At 32.6% G+C, this 26,501-nt stretch overlaps 1 protein-coding gene across 7 annotated transcripts in view; it reads left to right on the forward strand.

Annotated features, from left to right (window-relative positions):
* The first annotated feature begins 2,856 nt into the window (after positions 1 to 2,856).
* Positions 2,857 to 26,501, forward strand: part of LOC102888641 (membrane-bound transcription factor site-2 protease-like) — a 48,663-nt gene continuing 25,018 nt past the window's right edge. For 6 of the 7 annotated variants that reach the window (XM_015586588.2, XM_006908335.3, XM_015586591.2 and 3 more), the window contains exons 1-5: positions 2,857 to 2,970; positions 5,106 to 5,254; positions 6,237 to 6,393; positions 9,553 to 9,656; positions 12,018 to 12,145. In XM_015586588.2, coding sequence (XP_015442074.1) covers positions 2,896 to 2,970; positions 5,106 to 5,254; positions 6,237 to 6,393; positions 9,553 to 9,656; positions 12,018 to 12,145 — 613 coding nt within the window. In that variant the 5' untranslated portion in view covers positions 2,857 to 2,895. The remainder of the gene's footprint in view (positions 2,971 to 5,105; positions 5,255 to 6,236; positions 6,394 to 9,552; positions 9,657 to 12,017; positions 12,146 to 26,501) is intronic. The other variant, XM_015586592.2, reaches the window with a different exon arrangement.

A 26,501-nucleotide genomic window follows, 5' to 3' on the forward strand; every position in this document is an offset into this window, starting at 1 on the left:
AAATACACACACACACACACACACACACACACACACACACACACACCCCCAGGAAGTATAGACAGTCCCAAACAAGATGAACCCAAAGAGGCCCACATATCATAATTAAAATGCTAAAGATTAAAGTCAAAGAGAAATCATAAAAGCATGAAAAGAAAAGCAACTGAATACCTAAAAGAGAGATTCTGTAAGATAGTTAGCTGATTTCTGAACAGAAATTCTGTGGGTCAAAAGGGATTGGAACAAAATAATAGTCAAAGTGATTAAAAGAATGGACCTACAACCAAGATTACTCTCCCCAGCAAGTCTATAAATTAAAATTGAAGGACAGATAAAGAGTTCCCTAGACAAGAATAAACTAACGGAGGTCATCACTACCAAAGGGATATCTTTAAGAAGAAAGATCAAAAATATGAATAATAAAATGGCAATCACTATATACCTATCAACAATTACTTTTAGGTAAATGTATTAAATGCTCCAATCAAAAGACATGAGATTACTGAATGGATAAGAAAATGAGACCCTTTCATGTACTGCCTACAAGAGACTCACTTCAGATCAAAAGATACTTCATGAAAATAGAAAGCAAAAAAATATATACAACAAATAAAATCTGGGATATCAATACTTCTACCAGATGAAATAGACTTTAAAACAAAGATTATATAAAAGGAGACGAAGAAGGACCCAGTAATTCCACTTCTGGGTATTTATCTGAAGAAACTGAAAACATTAATTTGAAAAGACATATGCATATCACAGTATCATTATTTACAATAGCCAACATATAGAAGCAACCTAAGTGTCCATCAATAGATGAATAGACAAAGAAGATGTGGTACATATACACAATAAAATATTACTCAGTTATAAAAGTGAATAAAATCTTGCCATCTACAGTAACATGGATGGATATAGGGGGTACTGAGCTGAGTGAAGTAAATCAGACAAAGGCAAATACAATTTGACTTATATATGGAATGTAAAAAACAACAGAAACAAAGCAGAAGCAGTCTCATAGATACCAAGAACATTTTGAAGCTTGCCACTTTGGAGGGACAGTGGCAGTTAGGGGTGAAAAGGCAAAGGGATTGATAAGTACCAATTATTAGTTACAAAATAATCACAGGGATATAAAGTGAAGCATAAAGAATATAATAAATAATATTGTAATAATTATATATAGTGCAAGGTGGGATCACTTCATAAACTGTATATATGTTTAACCACTATGCTGTACACCTGAAACTAATATAAAATAATATTGCATATCCACTGTAATTGAAAAATAAAATATAGTAAAAATAATATAATGCAAACATCATTTCAAATGGTTCACGGAAAATTGTCAAAGCCTGGTCAAACACAAAATTTTATAAAATATAATTTATACCTAAATATTTTCAAAACTAATTTGAAGAAATTTATAAAATACTATACGCATGTGTACAAAAGGATGTAACTCTATGTCTTAGGATTTCTTGGAACTGGAAAAATGGGTTGGTAAATTATTAAAACTTGTAAAACAATAGGGAACAAAGGCAGATTAAGAGCAATATATATTATAAATATATCATGTTAAGAGTGTTTTAAATTTGGTATGAGTTAGGGGGCCATTTTAATTTAAGATACTTGTTTTTAAGATAGCATTATGTTTTCAGTATTTGGCAGTAAGTATTAAATGTCAATGTTAAGTATTAACTGTTAGTAAGTTATACAGCTTTTCTAGAAGTTTTAAAATGAAATAGAGTTTAGAAAATTCAGAAAATACAGAAAAGCTGATTACATATTTCCTGCCACCTAGAAAGATCCGGTTCTGTGTTTGTTAACCTTATCTGCACAGTTAACGGAATAGCTTAAAGTAATAATGATTTGTGAGTCCCAAGCCATAGAGATTTCAAATTGGTTTGGAGTGCATCCTGGACATGTGGACACTTCAAAAGTCGCTGCAGGTGATTCTAGTACGCTGGCAAGATTTGGAACCACTTTTGCAGTCGGAGCTATGATGAAATATACTTTAACAAAAATGTGAGTGGATATTCAGGGCTTAATTTCTTTAAAACCGAACACAATTTCAGATTTTACAATGGAAATTGTTGAGGCAGAAATAGAGAAGGTAATTTAAACAGCATGGATGAATGTAAAAATGCTATGTTCAGTAAAATGTGAGAGAAAAAGACTGCATAATTCAGTTTATGTAACTCTTCAGAATAGAAAATATGTGTTGGAAAATAAATAGAAGTAATGGTAACGGGGAAGGATTGACTGGATAAGAGCATGAAATAATGTAGCACGGATTTTAAAAGATTCTCTATCCCGCTTGGCTGTAACAGTGGTGGATAGGTACGTGAAAATTAATCAAACTGCAGTTAACGTTTATGCATTTCACTCTAAGTATATAATGTGAAAGTAAATGAAGAGCACGGAAATAAGAACAAGAAAGGCCATTTATTTAGAGGTTTATAGTAAGTTTGTGTTTGGGAGAGGGGTGGAAAGCTTTACAATGGTAAAAAAGGAAAGTGGGATATCCTCTGTGATCGGTTAGAGTTGCACATTTGGCTTAATGTGGTTGGTTCTAAAGTAGAAACGGACAAAAATTAGGAAGTTGTTGGTTACTAATCACGTATAAGCGTTTTAGTGTTCATTTTTACAGGTATTATTGTTTAGTTTCCCGGGTTGTTTGGTAGGAAACACGTTCTGCGTTCTAAACAGCAGGCGGCCTTGGGCTGGTTGTGTCTCAAAGAAAGAAACCCACGCCCCTTTTTTCACTACACGCAGATTCGTCGCTGTGTTCTTGCTATAGGGTCCGTAGGGAAACGGCGCCAATGCGGAGAAAAAGAACCGCGACAGCGTGTTCCTGCGGAGCAGAGCAAAGGGACTTCCGCCGTCGCCATGATCCCTCTTTCGCTGGTTGTGGTGGTAGTGGTTTGCTGGACTGCGGTCTATTTAACCGATTTGCTGCTGAAGGTGAGTGTGTCAGGTCCGAACACCAAAAAATGCGCAGGACAAGGCCCTGTGTTTTCGGAGGCATTCTGTAACCCTTCTGCCTTGCTTGCTCGGCCAGCATTGCAGCCTTCGGAACCTGGCCTAGGAAGGGTAAGGGAAAATAAAACTTTCCTGTAGGAACAGGTCACAACTTTTTACGAACGCTGAGATTGCAGTCAATAAAATCACGTTGTAACTTAGAGTAATTGTCTCAAGCTTTAATGTGCGTAAAATAATCTTCCAGTTAAATGCAGATTCTGATTTAGCAGACCTGCGTTGATGTCTCAGATGCCCTATTTCTAATAAACTCTCAGGTGTTTCTCATTCCGGTACCACACTAAATAGAAACGTGACAACCCTTTTTTCTTTTATAAACTATATTGACATATAACACACATAGCATTCAGCTGTTTTACCATAACGAAGTTAAGTGTTTTGTTTTGTTTTGTTTTGCTTTCATTATTTCCCTCTTTTGTCAAAAGAAAGTCCCCCTCAATTTGTAGTCTTTTGGAATTGTAGACCCTGAGAAAGAAAAATATCTACTGATGGCTAGCAGCTTATTTTTTTTCTTCTTCTTCTTTCAGTGATCTTTGATGGTAGTTATGTCTCATGGAATTGGCCTATATTATCTAAGTTATCAAATTTATTGTCATGAAGTTGTTCATAATAGTCCCTTATTATTCTTTGGGTATTTATAGAGTCTGTAATGGTACCATTGCTCTCATCTGTTATTTTTATTTTTTTTTTTCTTTTCCTTCTAATAAGTCCAGGTAGAGGTTTATCAATTTTATTGATCTCAAAGAATCAGATTTTAATTGTATTGATTATCCTTGATTGTTTTTCTGTTTTATTGATTTCTCCTTTATTATTTTCTTTTGTTTACTATGGATTTAATTTGCTCTTCTTTTCTCTTTTGCTTAAGGTAAGCTGAAAACATAGACTTCAGATCTGTTTTAATGTTACTTATCCTTCTTTAGTACTGTATACCCCCTTAACCTCCATCTACTGCTTTAACAGTATTTCTAAATACTAATAAAGTGTAGTTACATTTTTATTCAGTTCCAAAAATCTTTGTAATTCTCTTTTGATTTCTTCTTTTACCCATGGATGAGTAGAATAAGATATACATGCTCTATTGTGATTAAATTACTAACCTTTAGTCATTGATACCATTTTGTATTATCTGGTTTACCCCACTGTAATCATTGGAGACCTTAAAAGAACTGTGGTCAGAGAAACATAACAATGACCTAAGAAAAATAGAAAGAGATGCAGCATTGCTGCTTTGGAATATAGTGGAGGAAATTTATTAGCCAAGGAAATATTGATGAACTGTACAAACTGGAAAAGGCAAGGAATTAGATTCTTTCCTAAGCTTCCAGATGAAACACAGCCCTGCTGATACCTTGATTTTAGCCTAGTAAGAGCCGTATTAGACATCTGATGTACAAAACTATAGAATAATAAATCAGGGTTTTTAAGCCACTAATTTTGTGGTAATTTGTTTTGGTATAGAAAAGCATAGGAAGTCTAGAAAACTGTAGTATAGTACAAACCTAAAATATCACTGCTAACATTCAGATTAATTTTCTAGTAATTAAAAAAATGGGATATCAAAATCAAAAACTCTAAATGTTAATCTCTGTTTCTCCTTGTAGTTCTGTCAGCTATTGCTTTTTTAATTTTTTGGAGAGAAGCATGTTTTTGATTTTGCATTTAAGTAGCATCCCACCAAATCTCAGAGAATATAAAGACTTTAAATAATTAAAGCAAGCCTAATTTCTTGGGGGTAATTATTTAGTAAGAAAATAGCACAGACTCCAAGTAGCTATTTTTGTAAGTTGGGAACATATCTCTTCTGATACCTTGTTTGGGGGGTCTTTGTAAACCATAATATCAGACTCCTTTTTCCTCTAGGCTTCTGGAGTAAATGTAGACAAGCTAGTCTAAGACCCTTACATATTTAGCCTAGTGGCCTTGATACTGATGAGAAATCTTTAAAATCATCGTTCTGGGCAGCTAGTATAATTATGTGTAGAAAATAACTTGTGTTTCCTTTTCTTAAACAGTGCAAATTATTCTTCAAAATTGAGTAATGTGGAACTTTTCTTTCTTAGTCATCTGTGTATTTTAAGCATTCGTATGAAGAATGGCTGGAAAACAATGGATTAAGCATCTCTCCTTTTCACATAAGATGGCAAACTGCTCTTTTCAATAATGCCTTTTACAGTTGGGGACGGCGGAAAGCAAGGATGCTTTACCAGTGGTATTACTTTTTTCTTTTTGGTTTAAGTTTTTCATTGTGATTTTGAGAAATAGCTTGTTAAATTAGGTATTTCAATCATTTTTACTTGTTTCAAAATTTACTTCTAGTATACAGAGAGAAGGAAGGACTTGGCTAAATTTCTTTTTGTTCAGCAGCTCCAAATGGAGTAAAAATAAATAAAAACAGAGTATCAGAAAATGCCATAGAAAATCAAAGCAAAGGAGATAGAAATAAAGAGATAATAAAGATAAGGCAGAAATAATTAAAATATAAAACAGATGTACAGTAGAGAAAACCACTAAAGCCCAAGTAGGTTCTTTGAAAAGATTAATTAAATTAAACTTTCTAGTGTGAATGATCAAGAAGAAAAGAAAAGTAACCAAAAAATCAACAGTGAAAAAGGTGACATTTCTTCAGTTTCTGTAGATGTTAAAGATAATAAAGCTAATATGAACTGCCTTTTACTTTGAAAAATTAGGTGACATTAATAAGTTTATTGAGAAACAAGACTTATCTGAAAGGTTATATGAAACCACAGAAGGATAACTTTCAATTATTAAATCAGTAAAGGAAATTATCACACTTTAATGTTAATAAACTCTTTTGTCCTCAAAGGTAAAAAAAAAAAAGAATATAATAAGTAAAATGATATCATGTTGACAGAGCCTTTGTAAATATTTAAGAACTAAATGAAAAGATCAATATGTAAATTAAAAAAAGACATGAGAATAAACCTAAATAGTGTGTTTTTAATTGGAAACAATATTCAGCCTCTTTAGTTACTATAGAATCATAAATTGCTGATATTATTTAAATAGATCAGTGCAAACTTTATAGTGAAGTATCTGAAGTTCAGGTGGGTGGAAGAAGCAGAATTATTGAAATTCTTGCCAGAATCTTGAGGCTATACAGTACAGCTGATGTATTTCTTAGTATTCAAATAATGAGAAGTTGTACATTTATGTAATTTTACTTTTGACAGGTTCAACTTTGGAATGGTATTTGGAGTAATTGCCATGTTTAGTTCTTTTTTCCTCCTTGGAAAAACACTAGTGCATACTTTGGCACAAATGGTGCCTGGCTCCCCCTCTTCTTTGTCTTCCTCTTCTGTTCACAGTGAGCAGGTTCTCCAAGTTGTGGTAAGTGTCCTTTAAAAGGAAAAGTTTAGGTTTAGATTAAAATGGTAGCATGTTTGGTGTAACTCATTTGTAATAAAAATATGAAAATAATCTTTCAAATTATATGCCCTGAGTTAAAAATTAGTAGGAATATAGTGAGAATTACTAAAAATTGTTAACCCATTAAGTAACTGTAGAAGAAATGGACCATTATTCAGAATGATAACAATATAGACAATTTAATTCATCCTGTCTTCTCGAGATGTTAAACAAAACTATAGACAAATAGCCCTACTTACTTAAACTTTAAAATACATGTTTACTTTTACCTCATTAAATCACATTTCCAGAGTTTTGGATATGTTCTATCACTGGCTAAATTTTAATTTGTGTTAACATTTATATCTCGCACTTGCATGAGTCATAGATATTATGTTTTTATATTAGTTGTTAATATAAGGTACCATTAAGGATTAGTAACAGACTTTTTAAAACTCCTCTGTTGTGGTCTCCATTCAGCTAGGTCATCATGAGGCTATTAAAAGTCAGCCGAAAAAATTATAATTTCTCTTGTAAGAGCTCTTATAAGCTAAAAAATTGACTGTGAAAGTCCTTAGATTATGTTGTGCTACTGTTAACAAAAGTAATGTTTGTCACAATTTTGATCTGTGTATGGGAGATGTATAGTTGTAGGAAAGTTAAGTGTGATGGCAAGAGAAATGAATAGTACAAGAAATAAGGAATATATTCCAAAGTACCATTCCAGGAAATTTTGACTTTACCTGAATATAACAGATTGTTCAGAGTGGGCCAAAGTAAGGTTAGACCAAAGACCGTTTAAAATGATAGTTGGACTAATTCATGTTATAAGCCATAAAAATGTAAACTAAATTAGTTCAAAAAGAATGAAGTGAGTGTATTCAGGTTGATTTTATTGGAGTGGAGCTCTCAGACCGTGGTGATTAATCAAATGTGAAGTAGAAGAAGAAAGTAGAGTTTAGAATGATGCTCAGTTTATATGAGTGAAATTTGTTTTTCAACAAAGAGCGTACAAGTGAAAGAAGCAGACTTGAAGGTAATATGTCTGCTCTGCCTGTCATCAAGGACTAGGATGACAAATGTTCTGTGTTTAGAGAAGAAATTATTTCTGTTTGCAGCTCATATGTTGGCTCTATTAAGAGAGCTGTGCTTTGTAAACATTAAGAAACTAGCTATACTCTGTGTTCTACTATGCATATTTATGTATAAGTTAAGAATCTTATATCTCCTGAATTTGATTATGATTTTGTATCTTGGAGGACATAATTTCTTTTTACTCTATAATTACGTACAGGTTTGTTCAAAGTTAATTCCCTAAAACTGGTGGTATTATTGAATGTTCACAGGTCAGTGTTCAAATACATATAATATCCTGTGTAATCATGGCAAAGTCAGATGGACAATCAAATACCATTGCCATTAAACAAGACCAGCTGTTTGTATAGTTACATACATTCTATGTAGTTACACAAATACTAATATTGTGTCCATATATCCGTATCTTCATTCCATGTACAAAATAATAGAATATCAGTGACCTAATATAGCAAAGTTATAGATTTATTTGAAATTATTTATCAAAACACTTTGTAATATAGTGGGAATATATGAAAATTAATCTTAATTTAGTGAATAGTTACAGAAGGAATCTGTTGAGTTGAACGGACTCCTAACAACATGTATATGTATTAAATGGAAGATTGATGTTCTTCAAAGCTATTTAGTAAGGTCAGATGATTTAAGACAATGAGCATCACAAAAAAACTTAATATTCAATCTTGCACTTCCACACCTGGAACTGATGCTTAAATAAAATACCTCCACATATAATAAAAGTGTTCATTAATTTCTTTACCGTGATACTATTTATTATTATGAAAAGTTAGAAGTAAACAAAAAAAACAGCATGTTTGAGGAATAGTTAAAATATATGGTTTTCACTTAGTGTAACATTATGCATACATTAAAAATAATTATAAAAATTAGTGTCATAACTAGGGAAAAGACATTTGCAATTGATGAAATTTAGAAAGGGATTCGGGCAGCATTGCATGATTTTGGCCTTCAGTTGTTAAATGAGGGCAAATGAAAACTTCTGTTGTACACAAAATAAATACCAATTGAACTAAAAATAAAACATGAAATCGTTACTCAGCTGTAAGAAAAGATGAAATACCATTTGTAACAACATGGATGGACCTTGAGATGATCATGCTAAGCCAAAAAAGAAAGAAAAAATTGAGAACCATATGATTTCACTCTTTTTACATGAGAGTAACAAGAGAAACAGACTCATAGACACAGACAACAGCTTAGTGATCACCAGAGAGAAAGTGGGAGGGACAGGTAGAGAGTGGTAGAGAGGGTCAAATATATGATGACAGAAGGAGATTTAACTTTGGAAAATACATATGCATATTATTGAATTGTACATCTGAAACCTATATAATTAACAATGTTACCCCAATAATTTTAAGAAAAAGAAAAAATAAAGTCCAGACCTCCAAGCTGAATGTTCTGTAATTTAAAAGTAGTATAAATAGCAATGATTCAGATTTTCCTTTTCTACCTTATAATAATTTAAAGGAGAGAAAAGGAACTTTAATAGTTCCAAAATCAGACTTCCATCCTTTAAGGGTAGATCAGTTGCCAACTCCTTTCACGTCATTGTGTATTCCCTGGCATTTTGACAGCCTGCCTAATTCTTTTCCATGGTGAAGACTTCAGTAAGGTACATTCTCATTTTTACTCTGTTGTTTGTTTTCTCTTTAGATTGGTGGTGTGTTGTTAAAGAGAAACTACCTAGTTTATAAAACTGACTAGTGTTTTTGCTTTATTCTGGAGAAAAGGAAAGCTGGATCATTTCTGCTTATAATACTTTTACAGAACATTTCAACTTGTAGGTTTAAACTTTTTTTTTTTTTACTTTTTATTAAAATTATTGGGTGACATTTATTAATAAAATTACATAGCTTTCAAGTGTACAGTTAATAATACATCATATGTGTGTTGTACAGTGTGTTCACCACCCAAAGTTTAAATCTTCTACTGCTATGTATTTGACCCCCTTAAAGTTTACAATAGAGTAAATATCCTTGTCTTAGCTCCCAAATGTGTATATATCATTGTGTCTACCAACAGGTTCCTGGTATAAATTTACCTGTCAACCAACTGACCTATTTCTTTGCTGCAGTCCTCATTAGTGGTGTTGTACATGAAATTGGACATGGGATAGCAGCTATTAGGTAATGATATATACCTTTTTCTTTCTACTACATGCAAAGAAGTCTTTCATTTATAAGGGTTTATCACTAAAATCTCTCACCTTTGGTATTTTAGTATTTTTTATTTCTGTGGAAATTGCACAGTATAAATCAACTATTGGTACTTGGAGGTGGCTTATCTTTTATATAAAAGAATAATATGAGTATTAATATGCTTATTTAACCACATGAATATCTATAATCTGGGACTTTCATAATTAAGTTTTTCTGCTGCTACAAGGTTTTTCATCTAATCCTTAAACCTGATTCTTCTAATCATCTCTGGGTCAGAATGATAACCACTGCACTCAAAGCTTACCCATGACTTATCACTTGAGATATTTTTGTGCTTTTCTTTGTGTCCTGTGCTAGCTAGAACAAGGAAATCGAAAGTGCTGGATGTGTTAATAAATATCATAGCTTGTATAGAAACGCCTGTGAAAGTAAAAAAATGAAAAGTGGGATTTACTTTAAATATCACATCTTGTTGGGCTTGTGAACCTAAATTTACCATTCAGTTATACCTAAGTATTAGTCTACTCAACTTCTAAAATAGTGATTTTGGAAAGATAATTACTGCCATAATGACCAAGTATAATTATAGAAATGTGTTTTATGCTTTGGATGTATGGGCCAAATAAAAGGTTAAGAATCAATGTTTTAGCAGAGAAGGTTTAATCAGAACAAAAGATTATTAACTAGCTATAAACCATGATTTTGATAGAGCATATACTATTACACAGATGTACACAGCAATTGTTTAAGTGGACATGGATTTTTCTTTTTCACAGTTGTTTTAACACATTTAGCTTTATGGCCTTTAGGATTTTACATATAGAAGCATTATTATTAATAGTTTAATCACTCTAAGTCTACTTGTGAAAGATTTTAAATAATTTAAGTTAAAATCATAACTGCCAGGAAAAAGTTATTTTGCAGTAGTCTTTCCTTGGATATTCAGAACTAAGTGACTGTAAAACATATTAAAGTGATTTGGAGAGATTGGTGGTACTAAATATACACACTATTTTTATACTTACCCAAGACAATACTTTAATTTCCTCACTTTACACCTGATGTTAGGCACTTTTTGTTTCTTCATAGAATGGTTTCTTCTGGCTTTTTGTTTTTTTCCCCTCAGTGCTGGTTTTATAAGAAATGTGTCCTTAACCTTGTTTTCTTCTCATCTATAAATCATTTCTAGCAAATTGCATTCACTTACCTTGCATGTATGGATCAACAAATTCTAATTATATATTTCTACCTCAGGGCTTTCTTCTGAATTTCATATCATGCATAAAACATAACATCTCGCTATATACATACATATAGAACAAAACTAACCCATACAAAACTGAACTCATCTTTGCCTTCCCACCACTAGTATTGGCTTCCTATTTCTTTCCATTTTTTATTAGATGTCATTATTTGCCTAACAGAAATCTTCAAGTTATCCATGACTTTGTTCTCTTTCTCTATGTCATTTTGTATTTCAAATATAATATCAAGTCATTTAGTTTCTAAATTCTATACACTCTTGAATCTGTCAATTTTTCTCTTTATTTATTACTTTTACACTTTTGGTCTATTAACTCTCATCTATCTTGTTTTAAAGAATTAAATTTCACAGATACCCAAATCTACTTTAAACACTAATCCATTTTCCATTTAGAAAAAGAAAATGCAGCTTGCTACCAGCATTCATTTAATTTTACATAAACACAGTCTTTGTGCCTCAAGCAAATATGACTGGTTTTCAATGTGGAAATAAAATATAAAAACTGTTCTCGGAGTTATTTCTAAACAGAACTTGTCTCTATTCCTGATGTAACAGAAATGTGTCCATAAATTAGATTCATCAGATGAATCTTTGGCTGACAACATAATACGTAGGAATGCTATCTTTCCTAGGGTTTGACATTTTCAGCAATTGGGAATTACTATATTTTGTTAATGGAAATATCACTACTGAAAACAGAATTCTAGAAATAGTATCATGCTTTCTGTTTCCCAAGATATTGGTATACTAGAGCAATGAGAAAATAAGAAAAGTGAGATATTTTGTGGCAAACTTTTGGGGTAAAGTTAAGATTGTAATCCATGAGTTATCTCCAGATAAACACAGCTGCAAGTCTCACCAGCAGGTACTCTAAGGGCAAATGGGAAATGGGTTAAAAGTGATATATATGTGTAAAAATGATCTAATTTGGTTTTGGTTTGGATTACCTAGAGAAATTTTGATTTTTTTAAAAATTGAATTACAACGATAAGTCTTGATGTTGTGTAGCATTAGTTGACAGATGCAATTGCATTAGTAAAATTTTTTCTTATGTGATATCTCAGGGAACAAGTTCGATTTAATGGCTTTGGGATTTTTCTCTTCATTATTTATCCTGGAGCATTTGTTGATCTGTTCACTACTCATTTGCAAGTTATATCACCAGTCCAGCAGCTAAGAATATTTTGTGCAGGTAACAGACTTTAAGATTATTTTTTAACGTTTATGTGTATGTTGATAATGGTGTTATGGAGAGTATGGTCACAGCAAATGAAAACTGCTTGATTTTTGCTTGATAATTATTTTATAAGACTTCATATTTTAAAAAAAAAAAAAACTGAATTAAAACATTTATTCAACTTAACCAGCCAGAATATAGTGAACATAATTAATGACCTGAAATATCATGGAATTTATATCAAATAAAGGAAAAACACCAAAAGCCATTCTAGGTATGAGTCAAAATAAGTGAGGAAAAATGAATCAGGAATGAAGATTGTATAGTATGCAAGGATAGATAGGTAAGTCTTTCTATAGTTGTGACTTGTACAGAGTAGCAGAAATATTAAAAGAGAAAAATACACATCTAAATACATATGCTGTATACATACACACATTTTAGGGATTTCAACTCATACAATTTTTGCAGCTGCTTAAAGGTTATTGCTTCTATGTTTCTTGCTAAAACCTAAAATCCACATTGCACGCACCTAGGAAGAAAGTTAGTCTTTAATTTTTGTAATAAGGGTATTCTCTAAGAGAATTGAGAAGTTACTGCCAATTGGAGAAACTACACAGATATCTGGACCAGAAGTTGGAGAAGTTAAAGGAAGATCTGGCAGGATTTGAAGAACCATGGGTTTAACTGCTTACGAGCTCCTTACCCAGTGACCCAGTAGATAAGCAACAATTATGTGTATATACAACAATATGTTGTGCCCTGTAGTTTCTAAAGCTACATAGATAGCAACTATTTCATATCCATCTTTACATTTGTTCAAAATGTCTGTTATGCCAATGCTAATCCAAATCTATGCAGAGAATACAGTTCTGGATTATTTTAGTTTAGCGATGTTGACAAGACAGATGCATCCTATTCCTGTATCTGTTCATCCCCCCCACACTTTACAGATACAATAAAAATGCAAAAATTTGTAGTTGGATCAGAATATCTTATATCTAAATAATATGATTATTAAAAAAATTTTATTAAAAGTAGGAATAGCTGGATACTTCCTAATGATAGAACACTTAGAAGCATTTTTCTAAGATCCAAATGACCATGCCCATAAAGAACAAATTATTACTGATATTAAGTAGTAGTCTAGAAATACTTGTTCAATTACATTAAGAAATATTAGTTCAATGAAAGGAAATTATAGAAGCATAAATATTACAAAGGAATATGGATTTTTATATCCATGATTATATATTTGAGGGCCATAAAATTAAATTGACCAGAAATTTAAAATGTAATGAAGAGGCTGATTACAAATTAATATTTGTAAAACTAATTCATCTATATAAAAATCATAATTGCAAAATATGAAAGAAAAAATTAGCAATAAAAATAACATAGCAAACAATAAATAAATGAAAGGTAGCTTGCAATGGTCAGACAACCCCATTGACTGGTTCTTGATGAGATTGTGACATCACATGAAAAATATTCATTAAGTGTTAATTATGAGTTTGATTAATCCTCCTTTTTTTTCAAAATGTTTTTCAGTACTACCAGTAAAATGGTTTAACACAGTCCTCAACTTGACCAGTGGAGTAGGTTTATATGGTAAAAAAGGTGACCACAATAAAAATTGTAACAAGGATCCCACAGATATATTTGTAAAGAGATTATTAATGGAAAAGAGGGTTTTTTTGGTTGAAGGAAATATGTGTGCTCTACCACTCTCAATCACTGAACCTTCATAGGTACAGCTTAAATATAGAGGAGTTACCTTTTGTAAACAAATGCCTCACAGCAGAAAAAGGAAACTGCCCAGAAAATCAAGGGTCAATATAGTTTCTTCATGGCTATTATTTCAATAAAAAAGCCATGGTATGAGGAAATGTCATCCTGTAGAGGGAAAGAAATTGAGAGAACAAGCATTTGAGCAGTTCTAAAAAGATAGAAAATCTTAGCAAATAAAAAATGTGAAGAAGAACTAAATGGAAATTTTAGGTAAGAAAATACAACACTCAAAAAGTGTTGAACTGACTGCATTTGATCTTTGTTATATTTTCCTGAATGGTGGTTGTCCTAAAATTCTGAGAATATTTATGGTAATTTACTGGTCTTTTTTATATTGTTTTTAATAAAGGTGTGAAAGTAGAGGGAAAATTGAGTGTGATGTATAATTTTGAAGTAGGAAGGCATGGTATGGGGTAATAATTTAGGAAAATATTGCTAAATTGGACCACACCAAAACTTAAGTATCTGTAATTAAAACCATCATCCAAACCAACCAGCAAACCAAAGAGAATGATTACATAACTATTACAAAGAACTACTTTCTTAATTATTACTAAATTTATTGGGATGACATGGGTTGATAACATAAGTTTCAGGGGTACAGGTCTATAATACGTTCACATACCTCTAATGAAAAAAGAAAGTCACCATACATTTCACCTCCCTGTCCTTATCTATCTACCTTTATGTACCTCCCCCAGTCTGCTTACCTTCTGGAAGCCACTAAACTGTTGTCTGTGTCTATAAGTTTCTTTGTTTATTTTGGTTGTTAATTTGTTGCTTTTTTGTCTTCTATCCTATATATGAGTTTCTCCAATGCATAAAGACTCATATTAAACGATAATTAAGAGATGCTCCAATAGAGTGGAAAGAAGCGGGCAATTCACCCACAAAAGAAATACAAATAGCTTTTAAACAAACATGGAAATTGTATAAGATCACACATAAATAAATAAATGGAAATCAAAACAATAGGATTTCACTTCTTAGTACAGGTCAATAAAGATTTAAGTTTAGTAGCATTTACTGTTATCTAGAGGCTATGGAAATGGACATATTTTATGCTGCTAGTAGGAACATAAGTTCATATAAACTCTTTAGACAGCAATTTGTCACATCTAACAAACATTTCTTTCACCTGAGCTACAATCAAATAACACAGAATTCACCTGTTAGAGTGTACAATTCATTGGTTTTAGAATCTATACAACATTGTACAACTATCATCTGTATTCCATAACATTTCATTTCTTCATGAAGAAACCATATGCACATTGGCAGTGATTCCATATTCCCATCCACTGGCAACCTTTAATCTTTCTGTCTGCATAGATTTATCTAGTCTGTATATTTAATGTAAAAATATAATACAACCTTTTGTGTCTAGCGTTTTTTTATTTAGTACAATGAAGTTCATCCACATTATAGTATGTATCAGTACTTTATCTTTTATGTAGGTGAATAATGTTCTGTTGTATAGCTATACCAAATCTGCTTTATGTGTTCATGTATTAATGGACATTTAAGTTGTTTTTACTATTTTGTTATTGTGAGTAGTGCTGCTATGAACATGTGTACATGTATTTGTTTAAACATCTGTTTTCAGTACTTCTAGTTGTATATCTGAGAATGAAATTCCTGCATCTTATGGATCAGGATGCATAAGATCCAATCATTTTTTGACCCAGTCATTCTATTTCTAGATAATTTCAACATTCTGACAGCTCTGTAGTCATTTAGAAGTATATGAATATAAACAGAGCTATTAATTGCCCTGTTATGAAAGTTAAAAAATGACAAAGTGATTCTTAGTAGGGAACATGGCAAATGGGTTCATGTATTTATCAAATGTATTACTTTTTTTTGTAGCTGACTAAAGAAGTGGGATATATATGAGTGTACAGTTAGGACAATGTCCAAAATAATGTAAGTGGAAAAGCAACTAATGAAATCTAAAAATTTCATTCATTTTTTAAAAATGTATCTCTATAATAGAAAAGATTCCTTTTCCTACTGTGTTCTGGTCCAGACCTGCTCTGGATTTTGAACTCAAACATAGTAAATCACAATTAAAGCAATGTGGAAGAAAATTTTATATCAAAAAAAGTATTACCTAGGATCTCACTTTGGCTGTTATAACAAAAGTTAAAGATCACACTGGCTTAAACTTTCAGTAGACATTACAAATGTAAGTAGTTCAGTGCTGAATACATTTTTATGATTTAGGGACTCAGACTCTTTCTGTCTTGTTACATCAGCTACTCCCAATATACAGCTTTTATGTCATGAACTCAAGCCCAGCTCCACTTCCTATCATTATAGCTACATTCTTGCTAAAAGAAAAGAGATACCCTCATCACTTATACTCACTTCCTGTGACCACAATTCAGTATTATTGTCATGCTCAAGTTCATGATGTCTGAGAAATATCTTTAGGTTAAATTTTTAACATTATAGTAGAATGATTCTCAAAAAGTTATGCTATCATTCTCCTCGGGATGTTTCCATGTGTGGAGTGAAGATATTCATTGTTGTCTGAAAAACTGGAGAGTACTAATGGCATTTAATGGCAGGGAACCGGAATCATTAATATGTAGAAAGGGAGAGACCTGTTCAATAAAGAACTGCCCTACCTAAACTGCTGGTCATTCACCCCCATGCCACCAGTCCCCACTGACCAGTATGAGAAACTAGTAGAATAAGGAAAGACTAGCTATTAGAAGGATTTAGGTAACCAACTCTACCCATACGCCATAAAATTTTAAGAAATAAATTAGTGGATAAACTATCAAATTATGTCTTTGAAACTCCTGGTTTATATCTTTGTGTCTGTGTGTATCTTTGTGTACCTACGTAAATAATTAAGCATCACAGGCAAACACTACATGCTACTCACCACAATAAATCATCCTTCAGTTATTAGAATTTTTCTGTTATTAATTTTTAATACATAATATTTAAACTAGTTTAAAAATATTTCTGTATTAATGCTTCCTGTTTCATACCCTTGAATAAATAATATCTGTATGTAAATTACTCTATGTATGCAGTGGATTATGGGACTGGTAGTTGGAGAAGATAGTTTGAGAATTATTGCATTTATTTTTATAATTTGTATAGTCTTTATTTTTTTACAATGGGCATTTTATTTTATATTATGGTAAAGGTGTAATAAATGGGATATTTTCCCCCCGGTGTTGGTATGTTCTGTCCAAAACTGAGATCAAGAAAGCTTTATGTCTCATATGCTAAGTAATAATTGAGTCCATGCACTTTTCTCTGTAATCATTATTTGGTGTAGAATTAATCTACTTCTTCAGTCATCACCTAGCCTACCAGTCTTCTTCCCAGTTGATAATAAGATAATCAAAAAGAAAGGCGGAGACAAGACTTAGAGTTCTAAGTTACTGGAGTAGTGTAAGTTTAGTAGTGCTGTGTTTTTGTTTTTAATAGCTTTAAATCATTGTTCAGCTAGAATTGCTACTTTTGGGCATGTGTGGTCAGCCTGTTTAATTCATGTTTAATCAGAGTTATAAACTCCTCATCTCATAATTACAGAAATTCTGAATTGAGCATTGAATTATTTTGATGATCTGTAAAACTGGAGACAATCCTGAATGTTATTTGAAAGGTTTTTCAGAATGTTCAAAGAAATCATGTACGGTTTAATAAGATGTTTATCTACATGGCTGGATTTTTGTCCAGTCTGTTTTCAAGGGGAAAATCTCTCAGGGATGGGTTAGTGCAGCTGATAAACTAATTCCTTGCATTTTCTCCTGTTTATTTCTCTTTGTTTAAAAAAATCTTTTATAGTTTTCCAGCTTAGCCATTCTGGTCCTTTGCTTGGTAGTTGGAACACATTAGAATAGCCAGTATTACATATGCTGACAGATAAAATAAACTTCTTTGTTAACCCAGCAAGGACTTGAGGGTCAGAGAAATCTTTCATTAAGATTCCTTATATCTGTTTTTGTCCAAGGAGAGTAAATTATTGGTGGTTCTGTTATGGACTCAGATTCAATGCTTGCCACTTGCAATAACCAAGAGACAAAGGTTGGTGGGAGGAAGGCAGCTTTCTATAAGACCCAAGACCCTGAGAAGATGGTGGACTGCTCTCAGAAAGTCCATCTGCACTTCAGTGCCAGGAGAGATTATTATAGGGAGAGGGCTGAATAAGGGATTAGGGAGCAATCCCAGGGCTGCAGTAAGAGGGTTGAGTAAAGGACAAGGGAGAAATTCCAGTGCTGTATCCTGGAGGGGATTGGAGCAAATATCCCTCGACTATCTTTGGAAGTCTCTTTTCATTCAAATACAGTCTCTAAAACTTTCTTATTAATTTCCTGAAGAGAAGCATTTTCATCTGAGAATTCAGAAACAGTCCTTTTAGAAGCTTCTGTGATTCAAATACAAGTGTTCCATTCATTCAGTTTAACTTTAGAACTTGCTTTTTTTCAATTTATTCTGCAAAAAATTAATTTAGAGATATCAAAAGTGCCTCTTCTCAGCTATCTAAACTGAAACCACTTGTAATTAAATCTCACCATTTCTGTAAATAGTTATAAATTGAGACTTGGCATGAGTGTATGTAAATTTGCTGGAGTACTAAAATGCTGTTTTGGTTTGGGGTTTGTCAGCCCAAAGTGATATGACTTACCATGTTAATTTAAATTTTCCTTTGAGCCAATTTTAAAAAGCCAAAACTAAAAGCAGGCTTATATGAAGAACTCAAAGTCAAGAATTGCTTCCTAAAGCTACCAGTGCTTTAATGAATTGGGTGAAGAGCGTAATAACGTGAAGTGGAATTGACAAATTATGGTAGCACTCTTCTTACTTTTCCAGGGAAGAAAAAAATTTTTTCCCTTAAATGGACCTTGTGCCCAAGGTCCGTTTAGCATGGCTATTGCCAATTGCTATTATGCTTTTCTCAGAAGGCCCTATGCTAAAGTCTCACAGTACATAAATAATATACATGTATTTATCATATATATACAGTACACAGGGATCTCAAGGAAGCCAAGGTGATCTCTTAATCTCTGCTGTCATCTTTACTTGCTTCTTCAGCACAGATTAATTCAGTGACCCCCGAGTCACAAGATTTCCAATTTATAGTATGAGATTTTCATTTAAATGTCCCCAACCATAGAGAAATATAAGAATCTTTTAATACTGTTGCTTTAAAAACAAAAACAAAACAAAACAGCAAAAGTCTCTTTAAGGTTGCTTATGTAGAAAAGTTAAAATTTGGAGACATCAGTCTTTTAATTTATTGACGTAATAAATATCGAGAACGTGTTGTTTAGCATAAAGTTTATAACATTCAGATTAAAGCCTACATCCCGATTTTTACAATTTTAAAGAAGATACACCTGGAAGCAAGATCTCAACACACTTTAATAAATTCTTCAGAGAATAACAGTCTGAAGTTTCTTTTGAACATTTGAAATTAAGGAAGAAATGTGAGGAAGATTACATGGAGGTGAGAGAAAAGAAGGTGAGGTTGGATTACAGGACAAGATCTTGTGCCTTTTAAGGGTGCTTATGCTTATTTCTAAGGTCTGTTAACCCAGATAAACAAATAATTCACAGGGCTTGCTTAAGATAAAGTTAAGCCTTTTACTAGAGAACTTACATATTTGGTGTACATGTAACCATACATACATGGTAACTGCCCAGGTAATTTATGGTTAGATCACCCTGTGAGGTTATTTTTTTTTTTGAACCTCTTTGTCATCCACAGTATATTTTTTCACTTTGAAAAATGTCTACTCTAGTCCTTAGCTAGTTTTTGAATTTTTTGTCGTTGTTGTTGTAAAGTATCTATGTAATCTGGATAGTAAACCTTTATCACATATAGTTCCATATATTTTCTCTGAATTTGGGAATATTTTTCACTTTTGGGGGGTAATATTCTTTATTGTGGAGAAGATTTTTATTTTGATGAAGTTCACTTAATCTACTTTAGCATATTTGTGCTTTTCTTGTTACTTAAGAAAATATACTAAATTGAAAGTCATAATAGTTAATTTGTAGAATTGGAGTTCTCATCCATTCATCTCTGTTCATTCTTGAGCAAGTATCACTGTTTTCATTATTGTAGCTTTACAGAAATCAGGAAATGTGCATCCTAAAATTTATTCCTTCTACAAAATTGTTTTGTACATCCCATTTCTGAAAAGCCAATTTTTTGGATTTTGATAAGAATTTCATTGACTTTGAGGTCATTAAAGTATTGCCATGTTAACAACATTAATTATTCCAGTCTGTGAAAATGTGATGTCTTTCCATTTATTCAATTGGCTTTAAATTTCTTTAATTTTTAAATTATTTTTTAATAAATTTATTGTGGTGACATTGCTTAATAAAATGATATAAGTTTTAAGTGTGTAATTGAATAGTATGTCATATGTGTTTTGCATTGTGTGTTCACCATCCAAAGTCACATCTCCTTCCATCGCCATGTGTTTGACCCCTTTACCCTGATTTCCCTCCTGTCTTCCCCTTCCCCCTTTCCCTTTAGTAACCATTAAACTTGTCAGTGTCTATGAGTCTCTCTCCATTTCTCTTGTTCATTTGTTGCTTTCGGCCTCATATTTCACATGCGGGTGTAGTCATATCGTTCTAAATTTTTTCTGTCTGACCTTTTTCGCTTGGCACAATAATCTCAAAATCCTTTTGTGTTCTAGCAAATGGCAGCATTTAATCTTTCCTTTGTATATATGTAACACATCTTTTTTATCTAATTGAAGGGCACTTCGTTATTTCCATTCCTTGGCCACTGTGAATAATGCTGCAGTGAGCATTGGGTGCATATATCTTTATGGATAAACTTTTTAAAAAATTGTTTGCATAAATCTCAGTTGAGTGATTGGATCATATGGTAAATCAATTCTTAGTTGTTTGAGGAACCTTCATACTGTTTTCCATAGCAGCTGTACCAATTTGCAGTCCCACCAGCAGTGTATGAGGGTTCTTTTTTCTCCACATCCTCTCCAACATTTGTTATTACTTGTCCTCTTTGATTATAGCCATTCTAACAGGTGTGAGATGGTATCTCATTGTGGTTTGGATTTGTATTTCTCTAATAGCTAGCAATGTTGATCATCTTTTCATATGTCTGTAGGCCATTTCCATGTCCTCTAGGGAGAAGTGTCTGTTCCAGTCTTCTGCCCATTTTTTGATTGGATCATTTTTGTTGTTGTTGTTAATATTGTATGAGTTTTTTGTATATTTTGGATATTAGCCCCTTTCTGGAGGTATGTTTGCAAATATCATCTCCTATGTAGTTGATTGCCTCTTGTTGTTGGTTTGTTTTATTGATTTTTTTGTTTTTTGTTTGTTTGTTCTTGTTTTGTGCTATGCAGAAGCATTTTTGTTTGATGTTCATTTAATTCTTTTTACTTCTTTTGCCTTTGAGGTCAAATTCATAAAATCCTCTTTAAGTCCAGAGTCTGTGAGTTTAGGTCCTACGTTTTCTTCTATGCAATTTATTGTTTCAGGTCTTATATTCAGGTCTTGGATCTATGTGAGTTAATTTTGTTATGTGGTGATAGACTACAATACAGTTTCATTCTTTTGCAGGTGACTTTTCAGTTTTCCCAGCACCATTTATTGAAGAGGCTTTCCTTTCTCCACTATATGTTTTCGGCTCCTTTTTTGAAAATTACTTGCCCATATATACATGGGTTTAGTTCTGGACTCTCAGTTCTCTTCTATTGGTCTCTACGTATGTTTTCTGCCAAGACTATTCTATTTTGATTATTGTCTTCTTGTAGTATAATTTGAAGTCAAATGGAGTGATACTTCCAGGCTTGTTCTTTTTTCTCAAGATTGATGTGAATGTTTGGGGTCCTTTGTGATTCCATACAAAGCTGATGTGGTTTTTTTGTTTTATTTCTTTTAAAAATGTATTTGGATTTTGATTGGGATTGCATTAAATCTGTATAATGCTCTGGATGACATGATCATTTTAACTATGTTGATTTTTCCAATCCATGAATATAGAATATTATTCAATTTCTTTGTCTTCTTTAATTTCTTTTAATAATGCCTTATAGTTTTCATTGTTTAGGTCCTTTACGTTTCATTGGGATTATACCTAGGTGTTCTTTTTGTTGCAATGACTAAAGAAAGTTTTAAAATTTCTTTTTCTGTTTATGGCCATGCTACCCGGGTTCTGCCAGGCTTGGTTAGTACTTGGATGGGAGACCACCTAGGAATACCAGGTGCTGTAGGCATAAAAAATAAAAATAAGGGATTGTAAGCTGACAAGGTTTGCCTTGCCTAAAAAAATAAAATAAAATTTCTTTTTCCAAAAATTTATTGTTAGAGTTCAAGAATGCTAAGGATTTATGTACAATGATTTTGTATTCTGAAACTTTACTGTATTTGTTTTTGTTTCTAATAGTATTTTAGTGGAGTTTTGGGGGTTTTCTATATAGAAAATCATGTCAACTGCATGAAATGACAATTCTTCGTTCCCAATTTGTATGCCTTCTATTTCTTTCTCTTGCCAAATTGCTCTGGCTAGGACTTCCATCACTATATTGAATAATATTTGTAAGAGTGGACAGCCCTGTCGTCTTCATGATCTTGGAGGAAAAGCTTTCAGTTTTTCACCATCAACCATGATAGCTGAGCATTTGTCATATATGACCTTTATGATGTTGAGGTATTTTCCTTCTATATCTATTTTATTAAGTGTTTTAATTATAAATGGAAGCTGTATCTTATCAAATGCTTTTTCTGCATCAATTGATATGATTATATGATTATTATTCTTATGTGGTATATGTAGTGTGTCACATTAATCAATCTGCTTATGTTGAACCATCCCTGTGTCCCTGGTAAGAACCCGAGTTGATCGTGATGTATAATCCTTTTAATGTGCTGCTTTATTCGATTTCCTACTAATTTGTTCAGGTTCTTTGCACCTGTATTCATCACAATTATTAGTCTATTTTTTTATTGTCTTTACTAGTTTTAATATCAAAATGAGTTAGAAAGTATTGTCTCTTCTTCAATTTTTTGCAAAAGTTTGAGAATAGATATTAAATCTTTGAATGTTAGGTAGAATTTATTAGAGAATCCATGTGGTCCTGGACTTTTACTTTTGGGGGATGTTTTTGGTGATTATTTTAATTTCCATACTGGTGATCATTCTCTTCAAATTTCCAGTCTACAAAGGTTGTATATTTCTAAGACCTTGTTCATTGCTTCTAGGTTTTCAAATTTAATGTTATATAATATTTCATGGTATTCTTTTATGGTACTTTGTATTTTGGTCTCTGTTATAACTTCTCTTTTATTTCTGATTTTGATTATTTGTATCTTTTCTCTTTTTTACTTAGTGTTTCAAACCATGGGTTTGTCAATTTTATTAATCTTTCTATTTTTTCTGTTGTCTTCTCAATTTCATTTAATTCTGACCTAATTTTTATTATTTCCTTCTGCTGATTTTTGGTAATATTTTTTTTTCTAGTTTTTTAAGATGTCATATTAGATTGCTGCTTTGGATTTTTTTATTATTATTATTTCTTCATATAGGCCTGCAATAATATGAACTTTCTTATTACCACTTTTACTGTGTCCTAAAAGTTTTGATATGTTGTATTTTCTTTCCCCTTTGTCTCTGTGTATCTCTTGGTCTCTCCTTTAGTTTTTTCTATGACCACTTGCTCTTTATTAGCATGTTTTTCAGTCTCCACATATTTATGCTTCTTACCACTTTCTTTTTGCAGCTGATCTCCAGTTTGAAAGCTTTGTGGTTGGAGAATATACTGGTATGATTTCAGTCTTCTTAAATTTGTTGAGGTTAGCTCTATGTCCCAGTATATAATCTATTTTTGATAACGCTCTATGTGAATTAGAGAAGAGTGTATATTCTGATATTTTGGCATGAAAGACTTGGTAAATGTTGACATATTGCTCTGATGTGTCATTTAAGAGTGATATTTCCCTATTGATTTTCTGTTTGGATGATCTATTTATACTTGACAATGGGATATTTAGGTTCCTACTGTAATTGTGTTTTTGGCAGTATTTGACTTTAGTTCTCTTAGTGGTTAGTTCCCATATTTCAAGGCTACCAGATTGGAACCATAGATATTGATAAGTGTTAAGTCTTCTTGGTATATTTTTTTTTCGTTATCGTTATGCAATGCCCATCATTGCCTCTCATAACTTTTTTATCTTGAAGTCTGTTTAATCCAATATAATTATGGCTACTCCCACTTTTCTCTGGATGCCATTTGCTTGGAGTATCATTTTCCACCCTTTCACTTTTGAGTCAGTATATGCCCTTGTAGCTGAGATGTAGCTCTTGAAAGCAGCATATGGTTAGGTTTTGTTTTTTTGATCCAGTCTGCTACTCTGTGCCTTTTTGTTGTTGAGTTCAGTCCATTTACATTGAAAAGGATTATTGAAGTACCAGGTTTTCCTATAACCATTTTATCTTTTGATTTCTGACAGCTCAGTGTCTTTGTTGTTCCTTTGTCCTTGTGTTTCTATTTAATATCGTGGGGTTTTTTCCCCCCCTTTTTAATTAGTTTTTGTTATGCTTTTCAATTCTGGATTTTTTTGTGTAGTTAGCATTAAATTTATATAAAAGAAATTTTTGTATGTACAATATTCTTTTCTTTCTGCATTCATTTCATCTCCTTTCCCCTTTGCAAATTCAGCCATACCTCCTCCCCTTTTCTGTTCTTATGTCTCAAATTATTCCTATTTATGCTGTGAGTCCTTTTCTGAATTCAAATAGCTATTGTTTTCTTGTCCTTTAAAAATATTACTTCCTTTAACCATTACATAATATTTAAGTGTGTAATATCCTTTTCTGAATAAGGGCAGCAGTTTCCTGTTTCTGTCTGCCTATTTAGTCATCTTACTCATACTTTTGTATTTTATTTTTGTTCTTTTCTTTCAAATAGAATGATGCCCTTTAGTGTTTCATAATGCTACCTTGTAGTGGAAAATTTTCTCAGCTTCTGTATGTCTGAACAGGTATTGTTTTCTCTTTCATATCTAATAAAGAACTTTCCTGGATGCTTTATTCTGGGCTGGTATTTTCTCTCTTTCAATAGTTTGAATATTTGATTCAGCTTTCTCCTGGCTTGTAGTTTCTAGTTAAAAGTCTGATGATAATCTAATAGATTTTCCTTTATAAGTTATTCTCTTCTTTTTCCTGACTGCTTTGAGAATTCTTTCTTTGGAATTATTTTTTGACAGCTTTAATATAATGTACTTGGAAAAGGCTTTTTAGAATTGAGATAATTAGGTGGCAGTTTTCTTGTTGGATTCAAGGATCTAGTTCTTTCCATAGGTTATGGAAATTCTTTTTGACTGTTTGAATATGTTCTCTGTTCCCTTCTCCTTATTTCCTTCTAGTATATCCACTATTCTTGCGTTGCTCTTTCTGATGGAGACAGTTCTTGCTGAGATATTTCATTTTTTTTTCTTGTCTCATAAACCATCAGAATCATTTTCAGATTCTGTAATCATCTTCAGTATCATTAATTTTCTTTCATAAGGTCAGCTCTATTTCCTAAACTCACAGTTCCATTCTTAATCTAATTATGTGAGTTCTTCAGCTACAGAAGTTCTATTTTATTAAAGTTTCAATCTCTTTGATAAAGTATTTTTCTTGTTTAGTGGTTTTCTTTCTGAATTTGTTAAACTATCTGAATTTTCTTGCACCTGGTTGAGTTTTTTCAGCACTCCAATATTGAATGCTCTGTTATTTAAGTAGCATATTTTTATGAAAATTTTTCAATTTTTCTGAGCTGTTTTGCCACCTTGATTTTTCATGGTATTCGATGGATTATTTGTCCATGTAGGCATTTATGGGAATGTCCTCTGCTTCATTTTCTTAAAAAATTATTACTAAGAGTTATGCCTTTTTAGCAGTTTGATAAAAAGAGGTTTTCCTTTCTGTTTTTTTAATATGAGATGCACAGGCCTCCTGCACTGCCAAGATCTCTGGGATCTCTGCTTTGTGGCAGGAAAAAAATAAATAAAGTTCCCTTTGTTCCCTGGGAGGTGTGTGTCTCCTCTATGACCAGGTCACCTCTGTCCCAGGGCTCCACCTCCATGGGAGAATGTAATGAGTGATGGGGATCTGAGCTCTGAAGAGCCCCTGAAGGCCCAGTGCTGCTGCAGTAGCCAGATGCAGTGCTGTGCTGCCTCAGGTATATTGCTGCGTTTGCCCAGAGCAGCCTTCATGAGTGGGGTGTGGTGGGTTTGTGAGACATCTACTTTGCCTATGGTTATTTTCCTTCCAATAATGCTGGCTGCCAAGTTTCAGCCATGTCACCTCTGTATTCCCACTACTGTCAGATCACCTGCCGTGTACATTTCCTCAGTTGTTGCAGACTCAGTTATTCTGTACTCAGATGCTACTTCAATTTCCACTGAGGCCCACGGCTGGCCCTAGTAGGGTGGGGGAGGTGAACTCTAGGAAGATAGGGGGAGTAGGCCAGGACCTGTGACTCAGCTTTCTGCTTTGCATGGCGACTGCTAGAACACAGCTTTCAAACCTCCATCCATCTCTGCCCTGGTCACTGGGTTCAGCTATAATATCTGCCAA

This window comes from Pteropus alecto, unplaced genomic scaffold (assembly GCF_000325575.1).
Source record: "Pteropus alecto unplaced genomic scaffold, ASM32557v1 scaffold453, whole genome shotgun sequence".
In the NCBI taxonomy this organism is placed as follows: Eukaryota; Metazoa; Chordata; class Mammalia; order Chiroptera; family Pteropodidae; genus Pteropus; species Pteropus alecto.